This window comes from Ctenopharyngodon idella, chromosome 24, assembly GCF_019924925.1.
Source record: "Ctenopharyngodon idella isolate HZGC_01 chromosome 24, HZGC01, whole genome shotgun sequence".
In the NCBI taxonomy this organism is placed as follows: Eukaryota; Metazoa; Chordata; class Actinopteri; order Cypriniformes; family Xenocyprididae; genus Ctenopharyngodon; species Ctenopharyngodon idella.
Genome location: NC_067243.1, coordinates 6479154 through 6499187, shown reverse-complemented (window position 1 = coordinate 6499187; position 20034 = coordinate 6479154). Strand labels below are relative to the sequence as shown.

General features: G+C 36.8%; 3 protein-coding genes across 6 annotated transcripts; 1 reads left to right on the top strand and 2 right to left on the bottom strand.

Annotated features, from left to right (window-relative positions):
* The first annotated feature begins 77 nt into the window (after positions 1-77).
* Positions 78-8544, top strand: hdhd5 (haloacid dehalogenase like hydrolase domain containing 5). Its single transcript, XM_051884117.1, has 8 exons — positions 78-321; positions 2037-2255; positions 2387-2499; positions 2921-3014; positions 3157-3190; positions 3265-3439; positions 4039-4227; positions 5843-8544. Exons 1-8 carry the CDS (start codon positions 214-216, stop codon positions 6258-6260), a joined length of 1350 nt encoding a protein of 449 aa, XP_051740077.1. The 5' UTR covers positions 78-213; the 3' UTR covers positions 6261-8544.
* LOC127507168 (ras-related protein Rab-19) lies at positions 8395-12845 on the bottom strand. 4 transcript variants are annotated; one of them, XM_051884121.1, is made up of 5 exons: positions 12346-12845; positions 11870-11948; positions 11389-11532; positions 9546-9729; positions 8395-9103 (listed from the first exon to the last, which is right to left on the bottom strand). In XM_051884121.1, exons 2-5 carry the CDS (start codon positions 11918-11920, stop codon positions 8823-8825), a joined length of 660 nt encoding a protein of 219 aa, XP_051740081.1. In that variant the 5' UTR covers positions 11921-11948; positions 12346-12845; the 3' UTR covers positions 8395-8822. The 4 variants fall into 4 exon arrangements, with proteins under 4 accessions (XP_051740081.1, XP_051740079.1, XP_051740078.1 ...); XM_051884119.1 differs by having other exon boundaries at positions 11389-11577; positions 12346-12844; XM_051884118.1 differs by lacking the exon at positions 12346-12845 and having other exon boundaries at positions 11389-11577; positions 11870-12339.
* Positions 12846-14361: 1516 nt separating this feature from the next.
* ccdc34 (coiled-coil domain containing 34) lies at positions 14362-18377 on the bottom strand. Its single transcript, XM_051884016.1, has 7 exons — positions 18283-18377; positions 17297-17564; positions 17087-17216; positions 15962-16069; positions 15686-15844; positions 15455-15584; positions 14362-15354 (listed from the first exon to the last, which is right to left on the bottom strand). The coding sequence occupies exons 2-7, from the start codon at positions 17554-17556 to the stop codon at positions 15152-15154; spliced, it is 990 nt and encodes a 329-aa protein (XP_051739976.1). The 5' UTR covers positions 17557-17564; positions 18283-18377; the 3' UTR covers positions 14362-15151.
* Between the last annotated feature and the right edge of the window lie 1657 nt (positions 18378-20034).

Genomic DNA, 20034 nt, shown 5'->3' with positions numbered 1-20034 from the left:
GCCTGTCATTTCTACACACTTTCCTGCAGACAAACATGCATCGATTTAGATAAGAGCCATACACGGATCCCCTACGTGGCCTTTAGAGCGAGAAAAACATGTTTGGCAGCTGCTGATAGCATGCGAGCTAATGGTTAGCAGCAGTACAGGAGGAGTCATGCTCAGGTTAAAGTAGAAACATAGTCTCGTTTCTGCATTTATTTTTCTTTAGAGATGTTTTCCCGCTTGAATATGTTTAGAATCGGGTGGAGAGGCGTGCAGTTGAGCAGGAAAGTCAATAATGCAGCTGCTTTTGCGCAGACGCAGCGCCGCTACAGCACAGTGAGTCATGCTCATTATTATTATTAGCATTAGTATTATTCAGAATTTAACCCTCATTAATAATTATGGACCAACTAACACCCCAGACAACAACAACAAAACGAGTGGTGTTATGTGTTAAAGGCTTTTGTTGTTGTTGTTGTTGTGAGTTTCTGGTTAGTGTCGGGCTGTGTTTCAAAACGTAGTGAGCTGCCTATCTAGTCAGCATTTTCGGTGCACATATTATAGTGTATATGGTCACACTTTAGTTTTTAATTATTATCTATCTATTAACTACGACTTTTGCCTCAATAAACTTCTAATTACTGCTTAGTAATAGTAAGGTAGTCAACAGCTAATATCAGTAATATGCATTCTAATAAGCAACTAGTTAATAGTAAGAATTGGACCCTAAACTAAGTGTTACCATATAAATATATACAGCCATTTATATTTAGCAAGTGAATGGCACTTTTGCAATTGATCTACATGAACTTTCCCCTGGATTTCTTTACTGTGGGATGTTTTCCCGTAAAAAGCACAGCAAGTGTGAGTGGATGTACTCAAGGTTTCACTTTCCTTTTGCAGGAAATGTGAAAGGGTCAATGACGGGACGGGTCATTTTTTTGTCCTTAGTCCTTAATAATAATAATAATAATAACCAAAGATGTGACATCCAAAGTATGTAAGGTAGTAGAATCTCTTTTATTGAATCCAAAAGGTTTTAATTATATTTAATACCTTTATACATATAAAGGTATTTTAAAGATTTTGAAGTGTCAAAAGGTCATTCGGTTTAACCGTCCAAAGGTCAATACAGCCATTTCATTAGTGATTAAAATATCTTAAAATGTAATAAATGTATATATTTTTTTATTCTGGCATGATTTTATAACATAAATCAACATATATCAAAAAAATGGTATTAAAATTATGTGTAGAAGTTTGTTATGAGAAAGAATGTCCAGAAAAATGAATTTCATTGATGTCATTCGGAGTAACCAATAAAAAGGGACCATTTTGGATCAAGTCATGTGGTCAATATCATGTGACAGGATGTGACATCATTCAAAGTCATGAAGGAAAGTTACTCTCTCTTAACTATTAGAAAAATTCATGTTTTCACTTGCTCATACGCATGTCCCGAAACATCAGGTCATTCGGTACAACCGCTATAAAACATGGAAAAAGTTGTAATATTTTAAAAACTTGTACTAAATATAAAATGTTTGATAGTCCTTTTGCTAGCTAGCTAGATATCAGCCTGTTAGCATTGACAAAATATCGTCATTCGGTAACACCTGAAATTTTGGTTAAACCGAATGACTTTTTTTGGTGACAAATTTTGTCCATCTTGTAAAAAATGACAAAAGCAGTGTTAATTGATTTATAAAAAAAAACACATAATCTCATTGTTAACACTTAATAAAACTTCAAAATGAATTATATCTCCATTATGTTTTTTTTAAAAACACTTTTAAAAACCTTCGTCAATGACCCGAAAACAGTCTCAGGTTGGTATGAAACGACTTGTCATTAGTGGGATGGTGTGACATTATGGTTCAATTTGAGTCTCAATTGGATCTGTAACTTGAAGGTTGTAGGTTCAAATCCCCATTGAGACCTTGATCAAGATCTTTGACCTCAGATTCCTCCAGGAAAACTGAGTGTTATGTGTCACTTGAAAGTGTGTGCTAAATGAGTACTAACAAAGTTGTGATTGTTTTTGTTTTGAGGATGTCTGTGAACAGGACCGCAGCTTGTTTGGGCTTCTGTTTGACATCGATGGAGTGCTGGTACGCGGACGGACGCCCATCCCTGCAGCTAAACAGTGTTTTAGGAACCTGGTGGACAGCGATGGAAAATACAAGGTTCCTGTGGTGTTTGTGACGAACGCCGGGAACTCTCTGCGGCAAACCAAAGCCGAGCAGCTGTCTCACCTTCTGGAGGTTGAGGTGAGACACCTGACCACGAATATTTACACCTTCCAGGCTGCTTCATTTGCACTGTTGGTAGTTTCAACACAACATCTGATATGTTTACAGTGTCCGAGAGTAAGACAGGGCGGTTTGATTTCTCCAAACAGGTGTCACCAGACCAGGTGGTGCTGTCCCACAGTCCTCTGAGGGTTTTCACCCAGTTCCATGACCTGTGCGTGCTGGTGTCCGGACAGGGACCTGTGGTGGAAGTTGCACACAAGTATCCTTTACCTTGATATAAATGACTATAATTATAATATAGTTATAAATAATGAATTATTAATATACAAATAATTTAATAAAAATTATATATGCGTTTCCCGCTGACATGTTGCAAAACTCTTCTTTGGTTTTTAATGCTTTATTTAACATCACACCCGACATGACATAAATTAAATATTCTCAGTCATTCTCAACGTTTTGACGTAACTCCCGGGAAATAACCTGATTCAGTAAGCTGATTTTTGTTGAGTAATCGGCGTACTGGTGTGCATGTAAACATGCTCAATATTTGCACACCTCAGAATGTCTGTCAACCAATCAGATTTGAGCATTCTCCGTAGTATAAATATATATAAAGGTGTGTGTGTGTGTGTAATGGCTTTTATATCTTAATATGTCCTTGACAAAATAAACTCCAGTGTAGGCTTCAAGAACGTTGTGACCATTGACATGCTAAGGGAGGCGTATCCTCTCCTGGACGTGGTGGATCACCATCGCAGACCCAAAGACATGGTGAATAGAAACAATAATATCTGGAGAATTTAGCATTTGTTATTAGCTGTGTTTGTAAGGCAAATGTCATTACAACTAATTGAACAGATTCCTAATCTTACACATTGAGCACTGACTGTATAATGTACTTCATATTCCTCAGATTCCCCCATCGAAAGATTTGCCAACAATAGATGGTAAGTTTCATTTCACTTTCTGTTCTGGGTGAGATCTGTGTCCACTCTCATCTGTTTTTACTGTCACTTTGAAGCTGTCATCCTGTTCGGTGAGCCTGTCAGGTGGGAGACAAACTTACAACTGATTGTTGATGTGCTCTTGACCAATGGGAGGCCAGGAAACCCGGTGACATCACTGCATTACCCACACATCCCTGTGCTGGCCTGTAATATGGATCTGATGTGGATGGCCGAAGCTAAAAACCCTCGGTTAGTGTCAGGAAGATTTTATTCAGCAAGGACGCATTAAATTGATCAAAAGTGACAGAAAAGACATTTATAATGTTACAAAAGATTTCTATTTTAAATAAATGCTGTTCTTTTGAACTTGATTAATAAAATCCCTTTTTTTGGGGGGGGGGGGTTGATTATGATTTAAATTTTTTAACTTTAAGTTAGCGTGTAATGTTGCTGAGTCTCTCCATCAGTGTCGACTCCGGTTTGAACAATGTAAGGCTGAACACCGTTACTGACAATCCTCATTTTAGCTGCGTGAGATTCTCCAGCTTTGTTGTTGTTGAGCAACCGAAGCGCGAGCTGTTAAAGCTCCGCCCTCTTCTGGAAAGGGGTCGGGAGCAGCAGCTCATTTGCATTTAAAGGGACACACACAAAAACGGTGTGTTTTTGCTCACACCCAAATAGGGGCAAATTTGACAAGCTATAATAAATGATCTGTGGGGGATTTTGAGCTGAAACTTCACAGACACATTCTGGAGACACCAGAGACTTATATTACATCTTGTAAAAGGGGCATAATAGGTCATCTTTAAATACAGAATTAACAAGGATTGATGTTCATTTTTTGCTAGATTTGGTCACGGTATGTTCCTCGTGTGCCTGGAGAGCATCTATAAGAAGATAACAGGCTGTGAGCTGAAGTACGAGGCTCTGATTGGGAAGCCCAGCGTTGTGACTTACAACTACGCCGAACTACTTATTAGACAACAGGCCGAGAAACTGGGCTGGACCCGACCCGTCGAGAGACTTTACGCCATTGGGTGAGTCATATTGATTTGCTTTGGGCCAAATTAATATGCATGAGCATGTTTTTGAACATTGCATGGTAAAATTTCTATTTCACAAGGAATACATGTGCTGTAAATAACTTTTAGAAAATCAGGAGTGGAATGAAAATCTACCCAATAATGCGTTTTTCCTTAAAGGATTAGTTCACTTCAGAATTAAAATTTCCTGATAATTTACTCACCCCCATGTCATCCAAGATGTTTATGTCTTTCTTTCTTCAGTCGAAAAGAAATTAAGGTTTTTGAGGAAAACATTTTGTGGACTTTACTGGGGTTCAATGGGTTGAAGGTCCAAATGTCAGTTTCAAAGAGCTCTACATGATCCCAGACGAGGAATAAGAGTCTTATCTAAAGAAACCATTGGTCATTTTCTAAACAAAATAAAAATGTATATACTTTTTAACCACAAATGCTCATCTTGCACTGCTCTGTGATGCGCCACGCATTGCATAATCAAGAAAGGTCACGTGTGACGTAGGCGGAAGTACCGAGCAAGTGTTTAAAAAGCAAAAGTGCAAAGACTAAGTCAAACAGCCTTTCCAAAAAAAGGTAAAACAACAATGTCGGACGAATTTGAAGTTGGAGGAGAAAATGAGATGGAGTTTTTCACCCTACCGCGGTACTTCCACCTACGTCACACGTGACCTTTCCAACGTGATTTATGGTTAAAAAGTATATACATTTTTATTTATTTTTTTAGAAAATGGCCGATTGTTTCTCTAGATAAGACTCTTATTCCTCGTCTGGGATCATGTAGAGCTCTTTGAAGCTGCACTGAAACTGACATTTGGACCTTCAACCCGTTGAACCCCAGTGAAGTCCACTATATAGAGAAAAATCCCTCAAAAACTGAAGAAAGAAAGACATAAACATCTGGGATGACATGGGGGTGAGTAAATTATCAGGAAATTTTAATTCTGAAGTGAACTAATCCTTTAATAAATGGGTACAAGGAGATAAGAGGGAAAAAGTATGCATAATGTGAACATTTTTATTATCTACAGCATATTACAATATAAACACCATGAAGTAAACATCATTTTCCATCCCCAAATTTGATCAAGACAATTTAAGATATTTATGACCTTACATTTCATAAAACTGAATGAAATTTTTAGATTCTTAAAATACCCGTGGGGAAGTTTTTATTTACACACATGCTCCTAAGTACATTTTACAGCTCGCACACATCTAGTTTAGTCAGAAATGCAAGTGAAACGCATTATCACACTTCCTGGCTTAAGTAACGCACATTATAATTTGTAGGGATGCTCCAATATGAAAATTTTGGCCAATACAGATAACCGATACTTCTTTATATATGAAAGCGATACTGATATGGTGGCCGATATATTGTGCATCCCTAATAAATTGAATAGATTATTTAAGCTTATTTAAACTACGAAAGTGATTCAGTCAAGAGCAGTAAGTGATTTTCTCTTTGTCTTTTGTTCTTTGATTAACATTTATGACAGACTGCAGCAGGTTTATTAGGCTGCTGTCACTTTAAGACCTGACGCAGATCTGACACACATCCTATTTTCTTGTAAAGGTCAAAACGTTTGATGCTCATGTATCTCTCTCATAGTGACAACCCCATGGCTGATATTTATGGTGCAAACCTGTACAACCGCTACCTCAAAGCGATGCATCGCAGCCGTGCCCAGGTGCAGGCGCAGGGCGGCTCGGCCAGCCAGGTGACCGCAGACCTGGCGTGTGAAGCGTCCGACGATGCCAAACGTTCAGGACAGGTGATGGTGGGAGGCTCGTTCGAGCACCGTCTGCCTGAAGCCTGCAGCTCCATCCTGGTCTGCACTGGCGTCTACAACCGTGACCAACAGGACTTGCCCGCCGACCCCGAGCAGACGGTCACGGAGCAGCAGATTTTCCACGGTCACCGGGACTTCCGCTTCGACCCCAGCCTCACTCAGCCTTCCTTCATCGTCCATGACGTTCGGGATGGAGTGGAGCTGGTCTTCCAGCTGGAGGGTTGGCCGCTGCAGTAAACCGCCATCTATTATGCCATATCTACTCGCGGTGCGTCAAGACACATCAAAACGGAATAGGTCCTGTTATAATCACTGAAGCTGTCTACACAGGAAGTGTTAGTTGCGCCTTTTAAATTTTTGTCTATTGTGTTTTTTTTTATTTTTAACATGGTTTGGATCTACTTGAGCCATTTTATTTTGCCTGTCCATCTAAAATGATTTTACTTGCAAATATCATGTGTTATTTGTCGGGCTGTAAAATTAATTAATCGCAATTAATCGCATCTAACATAAAAGTTGTTTTTACATGGTATATGTGTGTGTAAATATACTATTATATTTATATATTTTATATATGTGTATGTATACACACACAAGCGCATATATATATATATATATATATATATATATATATATATATATATATATATATACACAAACTTTTATGTTAGATGCGTAATCTAATCATGATTAATCGATTTTACAGCCCTAGTTATTCGATTGCTATGAATTTTATTTGTTAAATACTCAAGCATGTCATTTTTTTGGTGGCTTTCTCTCTAATTTAAATCATGTTTTGCTTATGAACAAATATGGAAGGTCATTATAACATAAATAAGGTAATTGTAAAGGTGTGGCAGTTATCTATTGTCAATAGAGTAGCGATGTATGAAGCACTGCTTGGTTTGTTGTTTTTAACAGAACTTCATTAGCATAAAAGTGTACTTTTATGTAACTGCATAAACTAAAGCTCTTTTCTACTTTAGAGTAAAAAATGGTAATTGCGACTTGAGACTTTGTTACAATGTTACTTTACATCTTACAATGCAACTTTATTTCTTAAAGTGTTAGTTCACCCAAAAATGAAATTTCTATTGTTAATTACTCACCCTCATGTTGTTCCAAACCCGATTCGTTCATCTTCAGAACACAAATTAAGATATTTTTGATGAAATCGGAGAGCTCTGTCCCTCCATTGACGGCTACGCAACTACCACTTTGACGCTTCAAAAAGTTCGTAAAGAGATCGTAATGCATAGAGATCGAATCCATATGGGTCAGGTGGTTTAATCCAAATTTTCTGAAGTGACTCGATCGCTTTATATGATGAACAGAATTAATTTAAGTGTGAACCAAGCAGCGTTCTGTTGGTCAACGCAGCGAATCTGTGTGACCAATTTGAACTTTTTGCGAAATCTGTATTCAGGCAATATTCCTAATCACATATATTCATATTGAAATGACAAAAATTCACAGAAGAACTGTAAATGTGACCGCACGACAATGTGCAACACGAGCAAAGATCGGTGTGATTTGAATTAAATGCAGCAATTGATGTAAGACTGAAGAGTTTGACGTTTACATCTAGACAAGTGCACCACTGAGAAAGGACGTATCCTCAAGCAATTGTCACAAGCTCAAACTGAGTGTTGAAGGAGATTCAGCGTGATACACTCTTAAAAATAAAGGTTCTTTATTGGCATTGATGGTTCCATGGAACCTTTCCACTGTACAAAAGATTCTTTATAGTGGAAAAAGATTATTAAAGTGTTCTTCACACTAAGAAGTTCTTTTTAGAATGTTCACTGAAAGGTTCTTTGGGGAACCAAAAATGGTTCTTCTATGGCATCGCTGTGAAAACCCCATTTGGAACAAGCACAAGGTTAAACGCTTGCAGCAAGGAAAGATGTTCATCTGTGAGCGAAGCCATACTAGTTAATGAAGAAACTACACAATGCCATTGACATTTTTTTCCTCCAATAGGTTGTTTATATGTGTGTTCTCTGAAATGTCTGTTATTAAAGTTCACGTACGCCTCGGTTAGTTTGTTTAAATATGAACTTTTTGGTTCGCTGTAACACACTGTACCTCTTAAGAGCCATTCACACAGGATGTACACTTGCAGTATTTTTCTAACCGTTTTATGTATAAGACTTAGATGTTTTGGGCATCATGTCGTACTGTATTTTCAGATGTGATCAAGTAGTTCAACTTTTACAAATGTGTTTTTCATTTTGTTCAATTGTTCTGTCTAGCAAGCTGCATTATGTCTGTTGTTTGTTTGTTTTAAACATTTTAACACACAAATCACTGAATTCATATCTAGTCCTTTAAATATATTGTTTTGTGTTACGAAAGAACAAAGAAAGCATTTAATGACTTAATGTTTTTAATATTTTATGCATTTTATTGTACTGTACACAATCTACTGCAGAATAAATGTCCCATAAGAGGTAAACTGTAATATTATACTTACATAATGTTTACAAAGTTCATTTATTAAATGCAACATTAAATTTTCTGAGATGTCTGATTTGTTTTTACATCATTTCCACTGTTTTTAGCGTCTTTGTCCATCTATACATATATATATATATATATATACTCTTTAATAAATAATTAGTAATTATATATATATATAAACTCAGGAAAAAGGAAACATCCTTTTTTCAGGATACTGTATTTTAAATATAATTTTGTAAAATACAAACGCTTGCGTGACGTTTCTTTTTTTGATGAGTTTATATAATATTATTATTAAACAATAGAATAAACTAGCCAAACTGTGGAACTTGTCAGTCAGCAGTCACATGACCTCTTCTCCAGGTGTTTTCCTCCATCTATTGGATGAGAATCCGAGTGCAAGTAAACGGTCTGTGAATCTGATTGGTTGTCCTGATGTCCAACCATTCCTCCGTGTCGTACTATGAGTTCCCGGGCCATCAGTTCGAAGGCTTCCTCGATGTTATGATACTGTTTGGCGGAGGTCTCGAGGGCGGCCAGCGCACCGGTCCGCTCCGCTAGTGTACACGCGTCCTCAAACAGCACCTGCCGCTGCGCCTCCAGGTCACACTTATTTCCTGCAGGAGGGAAAATAGATCTTAAATATCCAGTTTATTTGCTGCCTCAAGTAGCTTTCAAAGATTTGATGGAAATAACCCTGACAGTGATTTAATAACAAAGAAGATATCTCTCCTTTTCTCTGATGAAGTTTACTGGTGTGAGGGCGGGGCAAACTGTCATTCACAAGAGATCGACCAATAGCAAACCACAACCATATAATCAATTCCATATGAACAAAATGAAGCCCCGCCCTACATTTGTTCTTGTTTGAGAAGCAGTTTACTCAGATATACGTCACAATAGGGAAGAAAAGACTTCCGTTTCATGCCGACTTCAACCGACATCAGACAACCATGAACGTGAAATATTTATTCTAAACCCACAAGAGTACTTTGAGTTAATATTTTATGTCAAAGGGGTTCAGTTGATGAAAACGTTTGGGAAAATCCCTGCTCTGACCTATCAGAACGAAGACGACATTGGCGGCTCCGTATTGCTCCACTCCTTGTATCCAGTGCGGCAGAGACTCAAAGGTGGGTCGTCGGGTCAGATCGTACGCGATCATGGCACCGTGGGCGCTTCGGTAGTAACTCTGTGTGATGGTGCGGAAACGCTCCTGTCCCGCCGTGTCCCAGACCTGCATCTGAACTCAAGAACACCACACAGATCCACAATCACAAATAAAAAAACACACAAATGACATTTCAGCGTCTCTTAGGGAAGCTTGTTTCTGCCACTGAATAAAAAAATAAAAAAGATTGCGACTTTTTATCTCACAATTCTGACTTTTTTCCCTCACAATTGTGAGTTTACATCTCGGAATTCTGACTTCTTTTCTCACAGTTGCAAGATATAAACACAATTGTAAGAAATAAAGTTGGAATTGTGAGATATAAACTCGCAATTGCAAGAAATAAAGTCAGAATCACGAGATATAAACTCAGAATTGCGACTTTATATCAAGCAATTCTGACTTTATAACACGCAATTGCGACCTTATTTCACGCAGTTCTTTATAACTTGCAATTCTGACTTTATAACTCACAATTGTGAGTTTACATCTCGCAGTTCTGACTTTTTTCTCAGAATTGCGAGATGTAAACTCGCAATTGCAAGTAAAAAAGTCAGAATTGTAAGATAAAAAGTCCCAATTAACTTTTTTATTTTTTATTCAGTGGCGGAAGCAAGCTTCCAAAGTCTCTCCTAGACATGCACAATCTTAAAAATAAATGTTCCAAAATTATTATTATTATTTTATTTTATTTATTTATTTATTTTTTTTGCAGTGATGCCATAGAAGAACCATTTTTGGTTCCACAAAGAAGCGAACAAACTTATAGGGGTTATATGTAAGAATTTTCATGTATTAATCACAATTTTGTTCCCAATGTGTGAACAGCTTGTAACGAAAATTTAAAAACGAGACCTTCCCCGACTTTCTACGTTGCCTATGAAAGCCTGCCGACTGATATTTATTTGAAGGACTCGGGACGTTTTTGCCGGGAAAATCAAAATGACGTGACGTTACGTGCTCCAGTGAGCCTCACTTCCGTTCTATGACACATATGAATGCCTACACAATATTAAGGATAATCCCTAAAGATCTATTCTGTACTGTAATGTCAATGTGTGAAAAGGCATTAATTCAAATTAGTCTCAAAGCCAGATCTATATAGTCTATAGTCTCAAATATACTTTATAATCAAACTATCATAACGGTAATTTTAATTACCTCATTATCTGTCGACATGAATCCAGTGAATTGCAGAGCTTGTTCAAACATATCCACATTACTATGATAAGAATCGCGCAGCACACATTTACATATTCATCTAAACGTCGCTCTCAGCAGCGTGGAAGGCTTCTGGAAGTTCGTTCACACTATATCACCTCAAAGGTATTTCCAACATTTTTTTTTACTTCTAAGCAAAGAACGAAAACAACTTCGCCGTAAGTATATCGCGGCATTCAGTCGCTTGTACGTCACGTGTGCGAGCAATAAGTTGCTGGCTGCAATTCACTTAACGGCCACTGGTGTCGCTAAAAACAAGGGTTTCTGAATTCTGTATAACCCCATGTTTTTCACGTGAAGAACATTTTAGTAATCTAAACAATAAAGAACCTTTTGTGGTATGGAAAGATTCTATGAATGTGTGTGTGTGTGTTTATGTATATATACATATATATATTATATATGATATACAACCTATATGCAGCCTTACTGAGAAGAGTTATTTACTGAATGTAAGTGGGAAATTGGAAAACCTTTATTTAATTGTAAGTCATAAATCAGTTCACACACCTTTACTTTCTTCCCATCGATGTCTATGCTGCGAACGGTGAAGTCCACTCCAATAGTGTTGTGCTGGTTGTCACTGAACACCCCAGACTTGAAGCTGTGGATCACGCAGGTCTTTCCCACGTTGCTGTCGCCGATCAGGATGATCTTGAACAAAAAGTCACAGCGATCTTCATCCTCTTGCCCTGTGGACTGCATTTCTGCAATAAATACTTGCGGATGGTGACCCACAGACCCCGAAACGATTCATTCAGGGTGATAATGTCACAGGTTCAGTGCTATTTTAACCTACGTCTGTCATATATTTTTTTAAGACAGGATTTTTCTTTAAGCTAGCACTTAAGAAACCGCCATACTGCCAAAACAAAGTTAACTCTAGCTACGCTTTGACCTCAAGTCACACAACATTAACTCCTTTTCTCTGCCATGTCCCTTGTTTCTTTGAAACACTGACTCAAATGCAAACAGACACACCCCTGTCTACCTGCGCCTGGAGGTGAGACGTCCAGCCGCCGGCCCACCTGCACCACTGCATCTCTGGGAACTGCTGTTTGTTTTGCAATCTGTTAGGAGAGAAACATGCATACTTCTCGCTTTACATATGAGAAAACCTGTTGTCTTTCTTCTGAACCGTCTTAACCTGACTCTCATGTAAAAACTGACTCACACATATGCGTCTTAGAAAGTGCTAGACAACAAAACAAATGCAAAGCAGCGCTGCTGTCTTGAAAGGTGACCTTTGCTCAGCAGAACAGGATATAAACACATAACTCACTTGCTCTAATGCACACTATCACAGCTCAGATTGGAGAATTGCCTGCCTTATATACATAACAAACAACATGTGGGCCAGTTGCATAAACATAGCCGTTGTGTCTTAAGTACTAGTATGACCAACTAGTGATTAGTCAAGGGGCAATCACTTATTTGAATACAGAAAAAATATTTAGTGGCACTTACAGTATCTCTGGTCCAGTAACATGTGTTTATGAGAATGTGACGGGATGAAATCTACAGAATTGTGAACACATGCACGCACACACCCACTCATAAACGTCATTAGCTGGAAGAACTACAAGGCACCGCTGCGCGCTGGACAATGCACGCATCTGTGCAAGGGCTGCGTTTGGCTCTCGGCCCGGTCCAGGGGTCAGAGGTCTTTGTGTCTGGTCACAAGTTGACTCAGCCAGTTAATGACTCCTCCTGTTCGACTCAGAAAAAGTCTTTTGTTAAATCACACCATGAGTACAAACACTTATTTGTCTTGAAAATCATGCACATCATCAAGTGTAAATTTTCTTTTTTTTTTTATTTTTTTTTTTTTACATTTTTTAAAGCAAAATTTTGCCCATACGAATAAAAGTTTGTGTTCTGAGTGTTTTTTTGTATGTTTCTGTCTACTAAAAAACAGAATTTTAGTAAAAACTGCATTTAAAATGATTAATGTATTTTGTAAATAAAAGTTAAAGGATTAGTTCACTTTAAAATGAAAATTAGCCCAAGCTTTACTCACCCTCAAGACATCCTAGGTGTATATGACTTTCTTCTTTCTGATGAACACAATCTGAGATATATTAATAAATATCCTGACGCATCCAAGCTTTATAATGACAGTAAGCGATACCAACGAGTATGAAGCTCAAGAGAGCACATCCATCCATCATAATCCAGTAATCCATACGACTCCAGGGGGTTAATAAAGGCCTTCTGAAGCGGTGTGTTTGTGTGAGAAAAATATCCATATTTAACAAGTTATGAAGTAAAATATGTAGCTTCCGCCAGACCACTTCTGTATTCAACGTATGAAGAAAGTGTAAATCTCCTGCAGTTCAAAAAGCTTACGCAACATCCTACGCCTTCCCTATTGACCGTTCGCGAAGACCCGCCCCCTTTATTTACTGTTGCTTTGTCCGACAAGCACATCACACCACACATCATGTTCTCACAGTGAAAAATACATCGCAAAGAGCAAAGAGGACACTGACAACGCGTCAACAGACAAGGCAGAGCAGGTTACTTTTGATATGAAACAAAGTCTCAAATTTTGTAATTTTTAAAGAAATTTAAACAATAAATACCGTTTTGTGGCTCTTTAATGTGTCGTGACAGATCGCTGTAGCGCCTCAGTTCAAGAGGCTCGTGAACCGATCATCTCTTCAGACTAGTTTATTTATAACATCAAATAAACATGAATGAACATCAGAAGGAATGTTGTTTTAACCGCGGAAAGAAAAGACTCCCCTGACTGCTTTGTTGGACATAACGGCGGATTCGGCGTTATGGTTGGTTAGATCGCCTGTCAATCAAACTCCTGACGAAGGGTCAATTCAACTTTCTCGTAAGTTGAATACGGAAGGCGGTCTGGCGGAAGCTAGATATTTTACTTCATAACTTGTTAAAGATGGATATTTTTCTTACACAAACACATCACTTCCCTTCAGAAGGCCTTCATTATCCCCCTGGAGCTGTGTGGAGTACGTTTATGATGGATGGATGCACTTTTTTCGCGCTTCAAACAGGTGGTTTCCGTTCACTTCCATTATAAAGCTTGGAAGAGTCAGGATATTATTTAATATATCTCTGATTGTGTTCATCAGAAAGAAGAAAGTCATATACACCTAGGATGGTTTGAGGGTGAGTAAATCTTGGGCTAATTTTCATTTTAAAGTGAACTAATCCTTTAATTTATTTTTTATGATTATTTCCTCATATTTTAAATATTTAAGAATAAAAAAGTAAAAATAACAAATGTAAAAAATTAAGGAATCAATTTATTAATTTAAAAAACAAAAACAAATGGTATTTTCCAAATGGACATATTTGGAAAGTAACATTTGGTTTTTATTTTAATTAATAAAATAATTGATAATTGATTCCTTCATTTTTATTAGTAGATCTACTCCATTTTTTAAGCACAAGTATTCACCGTAGTCATTCAATAAGTATAATAAAAATATGCTATGTATGTAAAAGAAATGTGATTTAAAATAGCTGTTTTAATTAATCAAGGATGCATTAAATTGACAGTAAAGACATAATGTTACAAAAGGTTTCTATTTCTCTTTCTATTCATCAAAGTATCCTAAAAAAAATAATTTTCCCAAAAATAAAACATGAAGCAGCACAACTATTTTCAACATTGATAATAATCAGAAATCTTTCTTGAGCATCAAATCATCATAATAGAATGATTTCTGAAGGATCATGTGACACTGAAGACTGGAGTAATGATGCTGAAAATTCAGCTTTGATTACATTTTACAATATATTCACATAGAAAACATTTGTTTTAAATTGTAAAAATATTCCAGTTTTTTCTGTACTTTTGATCAATTAAATGCAGCCTTGGTGAGCAGAAGAGACTTCTTTCAAAAACATTAAATATATATTACTGACTCAAAACGGTAGTGTATGACAGACGGCTCTTTAAACAGATGGATATGCTGAAATGTTTGGACAGAACCAAATAACTTAAATAATATTGGAAAAATTACTGTATTTCCAAGTATCTTTAATTTGGTCAAGAAAAATCATCTGTATTTCATATTTAGCTAACATTCAACCAGAACTATACAAGTCAAATTCATAATTGACAAATGATCAATCCGTCAAATCCATCACAATGACAGTGAGAAACATCAGGCCTCCTGCTGGATCTTCACTCATGCCAAATGACATCAGTCTTAGATGTTAAACACTTGCTTGACAAAAACGCAGGAAGTCTTCAGAAGAGTTAATACTGGCCTGGGACCAGCAGATGTCAGTGTCACCGTCTCTTACAAGAGAAAGCGACGGTGTCTTTAGGTCTGTATGTGAGACAGGGGGTCGACTGGCTTTTAGGCGGTCCTGGCGTTCTCTTACGTGCCGAACTTTTCCTGGGCGTTCTGTCTTGCTGTGGAACATGAATGGGTTTCCAGGGAATGGGGTTGACGAAGCTCGGAGCTGGATAGTTCACATTGTTATAGTTGCCTGAAAGTGATAACATGAATACTTTAAAGCTTTGCTTTGAATCTCAATCTTGAATATTTGTCAGTGTGGATATTTATGTTGGATATGTACGTTCACTCACCGGCTGAGGATGCTGATGACTGTCGGCTCAGTTTTCCTTTCGTTTTTACATCAGCAAGCCATTCTTTAAAGCTTTCCTCCGCCTTTTCTTTGCGCTCCCTCTCTTCTGCTTCTCTTCTGGCTGCTTCTTCCTTTTAAAGAGATTGTAAATTCTGTCATCATTCACACACCCTCACGAAGTTCAACGGGAATAATGTTTTGCAAAAATCTCTAAGCTGCCTAAACATCACACCTTCTCTTTTAACTTTCTCTCCGTTTCTTCTTGCTTCTTCTTCCGCAGCCACTCCTTATATTTCTCCTGGGCTTTCTTTTCGATCTCAGCACGTCTTTTCTCCTCTTGAAGCTGTTCTTTGCTTTTCTGAAACTCTTTGGACTCTCTCTCTTTCTTTTCCTGAGGACAAAAACAGTAAAAGCACGTGAAGGAGACCGGAAACGTAATATACACAAACTCAAATGAATACTAGCAATAAAGTCTCAATTATTAGTGTTTGTTCTGGGAGTTTCACACCTGTTCTCGTTTCATTTGCAGCCACTCTTGAATTTTGCAATCACAGGCAACTTTCTTCTTCTGTTGCTCTTTCTTCTGCTCTTCCTCTTTTTCCTTCAGCGTGAGCTCCTGAAATATAGACCTTAATGAATGCTTAAGGGACCAGGGTTATTATCATACACTACTACAGTTATGATGAAAACTGTTGATTTAAATACATTTTCACAGACTGAATAATTAACCTCTTAACTGTCACCATCCTGCTGGTGTGACGCTTGGCGCTGTTTTTATTTATTGCCTTTTTTTGCAAAATATATTTCAGTAATCATCATAAATTAGGTATCATTCAAAAGCTTAAAAACTCAGCATTCATCCTATGAAAACTGTTTTGAAATTGGACATTGCTTTACCATGGAAACGTTACTTTAAATCCTTTTAGCGAGCTCCTCCCCGTAGTGGTCGTTGTCATGTTTCATATTACAAAAATAATTTTTTTTAGTCAAAACATATGTAATTTTGACAAAACACATATCGTCAGAAAGGTCTGAATCTCAAGCTTCCATATTTGGTGTCTATTTTGCGATAGAAGTGATATTTGGACAGGGATTTATTAATTTGTTACAGGAGAATGCATCAAAAATATTTCAATGGAATGTGGGTGACACCCGGTGGCTTTTTTTGGTACAACACCTAAACAAAATTTCATGGGAACTTTAATTTTTGTGATAACTTCAAATTTGGAACACAACTTGGTTAGACATATGGCTTTGATTTTATATCAATTTTAGAGTCAAAGTTATTTCGCAAAATATATATTTTATAAAATAAAAACTTTTTAGTACAATACATTTGATTTACAGTAAATTTAAACTTCTATAACTTTTGCAGACTTTCATTTTTTTGAAGTGCTTTCACTTCAGCAACAATCTGCTTTATTTGAAATAGAATCTTATATAACATTATAAATGTCTTTACTGTCTATTTTGATCAAATTAATGCATCCTTGCATATTAATTTCTTCCAAAACACAATCTTTTGAACAGTGGTGTATTTAAAATTAAAATTAAAATGTCCATGTCGCTAAAAAACTACTAAAAACAGTAGTACTAACATAAAATATATGCATAAACCTATAAAAAAATGTACCTCCATAGCTTTCTGTTGTTTTCTGATACGCTCCTCTTTGGCTTTATCCACAATCCATTGCTCCCAGGCGCTCAGTTTGAAGTGCCCGCCGGAAGATCTGTCCTCCAGGCCTGTTGTGTCCACCTCATCCCTGAAAGCATGTCAGATTTGACATGATACTGCTGTGCTGGTTTGTTATACTGACATGTAACTAACTCAACAAACGCTCACCTGGAGGGAGACACTGGTGCGCCATCTTCACTTAACGTGACGGTCATGTTGTGAATGGGCCGAGGCTGATCTGACTCTGGTTCCTCATCTGAAAGCTCAAAGCTGTCATGATAGATGGGTGACAGCAGGGAGGACGTCGAGTCTCCGGTGGACTCCACGCTCCTGCTGCGCTGCAGGACGCTGCCCGGGACGCTGGCTCTGGATTTGAGAGGGGTGGAGGTCAGACTCTTGGAGGAAGAGGATGGATAGGCCGACATCATCAGCAAAGCTGAGGATACAGAGAAAAACATGTTGAACCGTGCAGCCAGGAGATCCCTACAACAAAGTACTGTGGTGGTACTATGCTACAATGATGGTAATATCATAGTACATAGAGATTTATGTATTATTATTGTAGTCTAAGCCAAGGGTTTTCAAACTGGGATTTAATCTGAAAGATTAAAATGAATAAAAACTAAATTAAAATAAATACGATGTATATTAATATAGATTAGATAAGTAAACAACACAAAATTTTATTTAAATAAATAGTACTATCGTGAGTACAGAAAAAACTTAATATAACTTAGCAGATAGTAAATATTTTTCAAATAATACTTCAAACTGGTATAGTATACAAATTAAATTAATATAAATTGGGTCTTTATATATGAAAATACAGCTGCCTGTTAAATTTTGGCATCATATTTCACTCTCTAAAAGATTGACGCTCTAACGTACTTTAAAAAGCATGATACATGCCGAAAACATACTATTATCTCAATACCATGTTCAAAAACAAGGTAAATAGCAGTATTATGTACTTATGTTTTGGACTGCATACATTTATGGTTCATTTTCTTTGCAAGAGCACGTTTCAAAAGCACTAAACTGCCAACTTTCAGTAAACTCAGCTGCTGCAGCCTGTATTTAAATCACAGTTGCACGTTTCGACAATACGCTATTAAATTAGATAAATAAGTGTATAATCACTTGAACTAACTCACCATCTGCTCAGTTTAATCGCGAAATATTTCGTTGGATCGCTTTTGTTTTGCTTGAGGCGCTCGAGCGGCTTCTTCCGTCTAGCCCCGCCTTCTTCGCATTGAACCCGCCCCTTTGACATATCAGTCATTCTTACCGTGAAAACGATTGGTTGGGCAGCTGTAACCAAGCACGCTGATAACGGAAGACTTGTTTCCAAGCAACGAGGTGTCAGCGACAGCGTCACGCAAGACAGGTAGGAAACAAACTTTGGTTGCTGTTCACTTTTTATTGTTTATCGATGTCTTCAGAACAACAACATTAATACATGACAATTTAGAAGAAGAAAAATAATTAAAAAGTGGAAAAAAGTCTGACAAAACAAAGTTCAAAGGTTCATACTTCAATACTTAAAAGGAAAACACATCAGATTTAAGGCCCGTTCACACCAAAGACGATAACTGTAGTTTTATAGTTTTAATAATCGTTCTAATTATTTGAGAGTCGTGAAACCCACATTACAGGCTAATGACAAAGATGAACTATATAGAGAGAATAATTTTTTGTCCATCCACAGCGCGCGCTTATGAACAGAAAGTTCTCGTCCGTTCTCCGTTGTTGTGGACGAATATAGTTATAGTTCTTGGTGTGAACGGGCCTTTACTTATATTAATGCATTTCTAACAAAATAAGACATGTATATTTTAAGATACTGCATAATATATCCAAAGCTAGTAGCTCCTAAATTGCTACTTTTCCTAATATTTTCTATTTAAAACGGACGAAGAAACTTTGCTTCATTTATTTTATCAATGCAATCAGATACATTCCCTTTGGGCGAATTGAATTGGTTATTTATCTCCTTTTATTTAAAAATGATTTAAACATTTATCTGTAATTTCTTTGTTTTGCATTACATTTGTTTGTATTCAAAACAACAAATTTATTAACACTTTGCCTAGATTTGAAGTCTTTCTTCCTGAGATTTTCTATACTGTAAAATCTCTTTTACTCATAAATAATAATAATATTTATGAGTAAAATAATGATGAAATGATTCATTTAAGGATTTGTGTATTTCAATAAAGTGCCGTTTCTTCTTTGCAATATATATATATAAAAAAGACTTGCATATATTTATGGATTTAATAACCATATTATTCTGGCTCTAAAATATAGTTCTTTTTTTACCTTCTGTCACAGTTAAAAAAACTATATAACAATTTAACTTTTAATTAGCATACTCTGTAGGCTCATTTATAGATTATGATACATTTTATTCATTTTTTTAGCTCATTAGTCCATCCATCCAAGAAACTACAATGGGGTCCATCTAAGATTTGCATGATCAATGTCACTTAGAAATAAAATCTGTAATCTTTACAATCTAATATGCACAAACTATAATATTTCATCACTTTAAGTAAGTTGTCAATGCATTTCTTTTATTTATTTATTTATTTTTTTAAATTCTAAAACAATTAGGATTTATTTTCAGAATTAATGAAAAACAACATTGGATTTTTAATGCAAACTCATTTTAGGCCCCACCGCAGGTCTATGCTAGTTATGATAATCCTGTGTGCGTCTGTTCCTTCTCACTACTTTGACAAAAACCACTGCAGAGATAATGCATAGCAACACAAAGCCCATCAGAGAAGCATACACAATGTAGAAATGAGGAGTCATATATGTTAACTGCACCCTACGATTGAAACACAAGCCTCCGAAATTGTCGTTCATCCCCCAAGCCCTACACCAATACGAGCCACCGT

Excerpts from the sequence above, each read along its gene's own strand:
- LOC127507168 (XM_051884119.1), bottom strand. The coding sequence starts at position 11,920 with ATGCAGTGGTGCAGGTGGGCCGGCGGCTGGACGTCTCACCTCCAGGCG. Across the intron at positions 9,730-11,388 it reads TCGATGGGAAGAAAGTAAAG|ATGCAGGTCTGGGACACGGC; the intron begins GTGTGTGAACTG and ends TCTTGAGTTCAG. Across the intron at positions 9,104-9,545 it reads TGTCGTCTTCGTTCTGATAG|GAAATAAGTGTGACCTGGAG; the intron begins GTCAGAGCAGGG and ends TCCCTCCTGCAG.
- hdhd5 (XM_051884117.1), top strand. The coding sequence starts at position 214 with ATGTTTTCCCGCTTGAATATGTTTAGAATCGGGTGGAGAGGCGTGCAG. Across the intron at positions 2,256-2,386 it reads CTCACCTTCTGGAGGTTGAG|GTGTCACCAGACCAGGTGGT; the intron begins GTGAGACACCTG and ends TTCTCCAAACAG. Across the intron at positions 4,228-5,842 it reads GAGAGACTTTACGCCATTGG|TGACAACCCCATGGCTGATA; the intron begins GTGAGTCATATT and ends TCTCTCTCATAG.
- ccdc34 (XM_051884016.1), bottom strand. The coding sequence starts at position 17,556 with ATGATGTCGGCCTATCCATCCTCTTCCTCCAAGAGTCTGACCTCCACC. Across the intron at positions 16,070-17,086 it reads AACAACAGAAAGCTATGGAG|GAGCTCACGCTGAAGGAAAA; the intron begins GTACATTTTTTT and ends TCTATATTTCAG. Across the intron at positions 15,585-15,685 it reads AGAGAAAGTTAAAAGAGAAG|GAAGAAGCAGCCAGAAGAGA; the intron begins GTGTGATGTTTA and ends TCTCTTTAAAAG.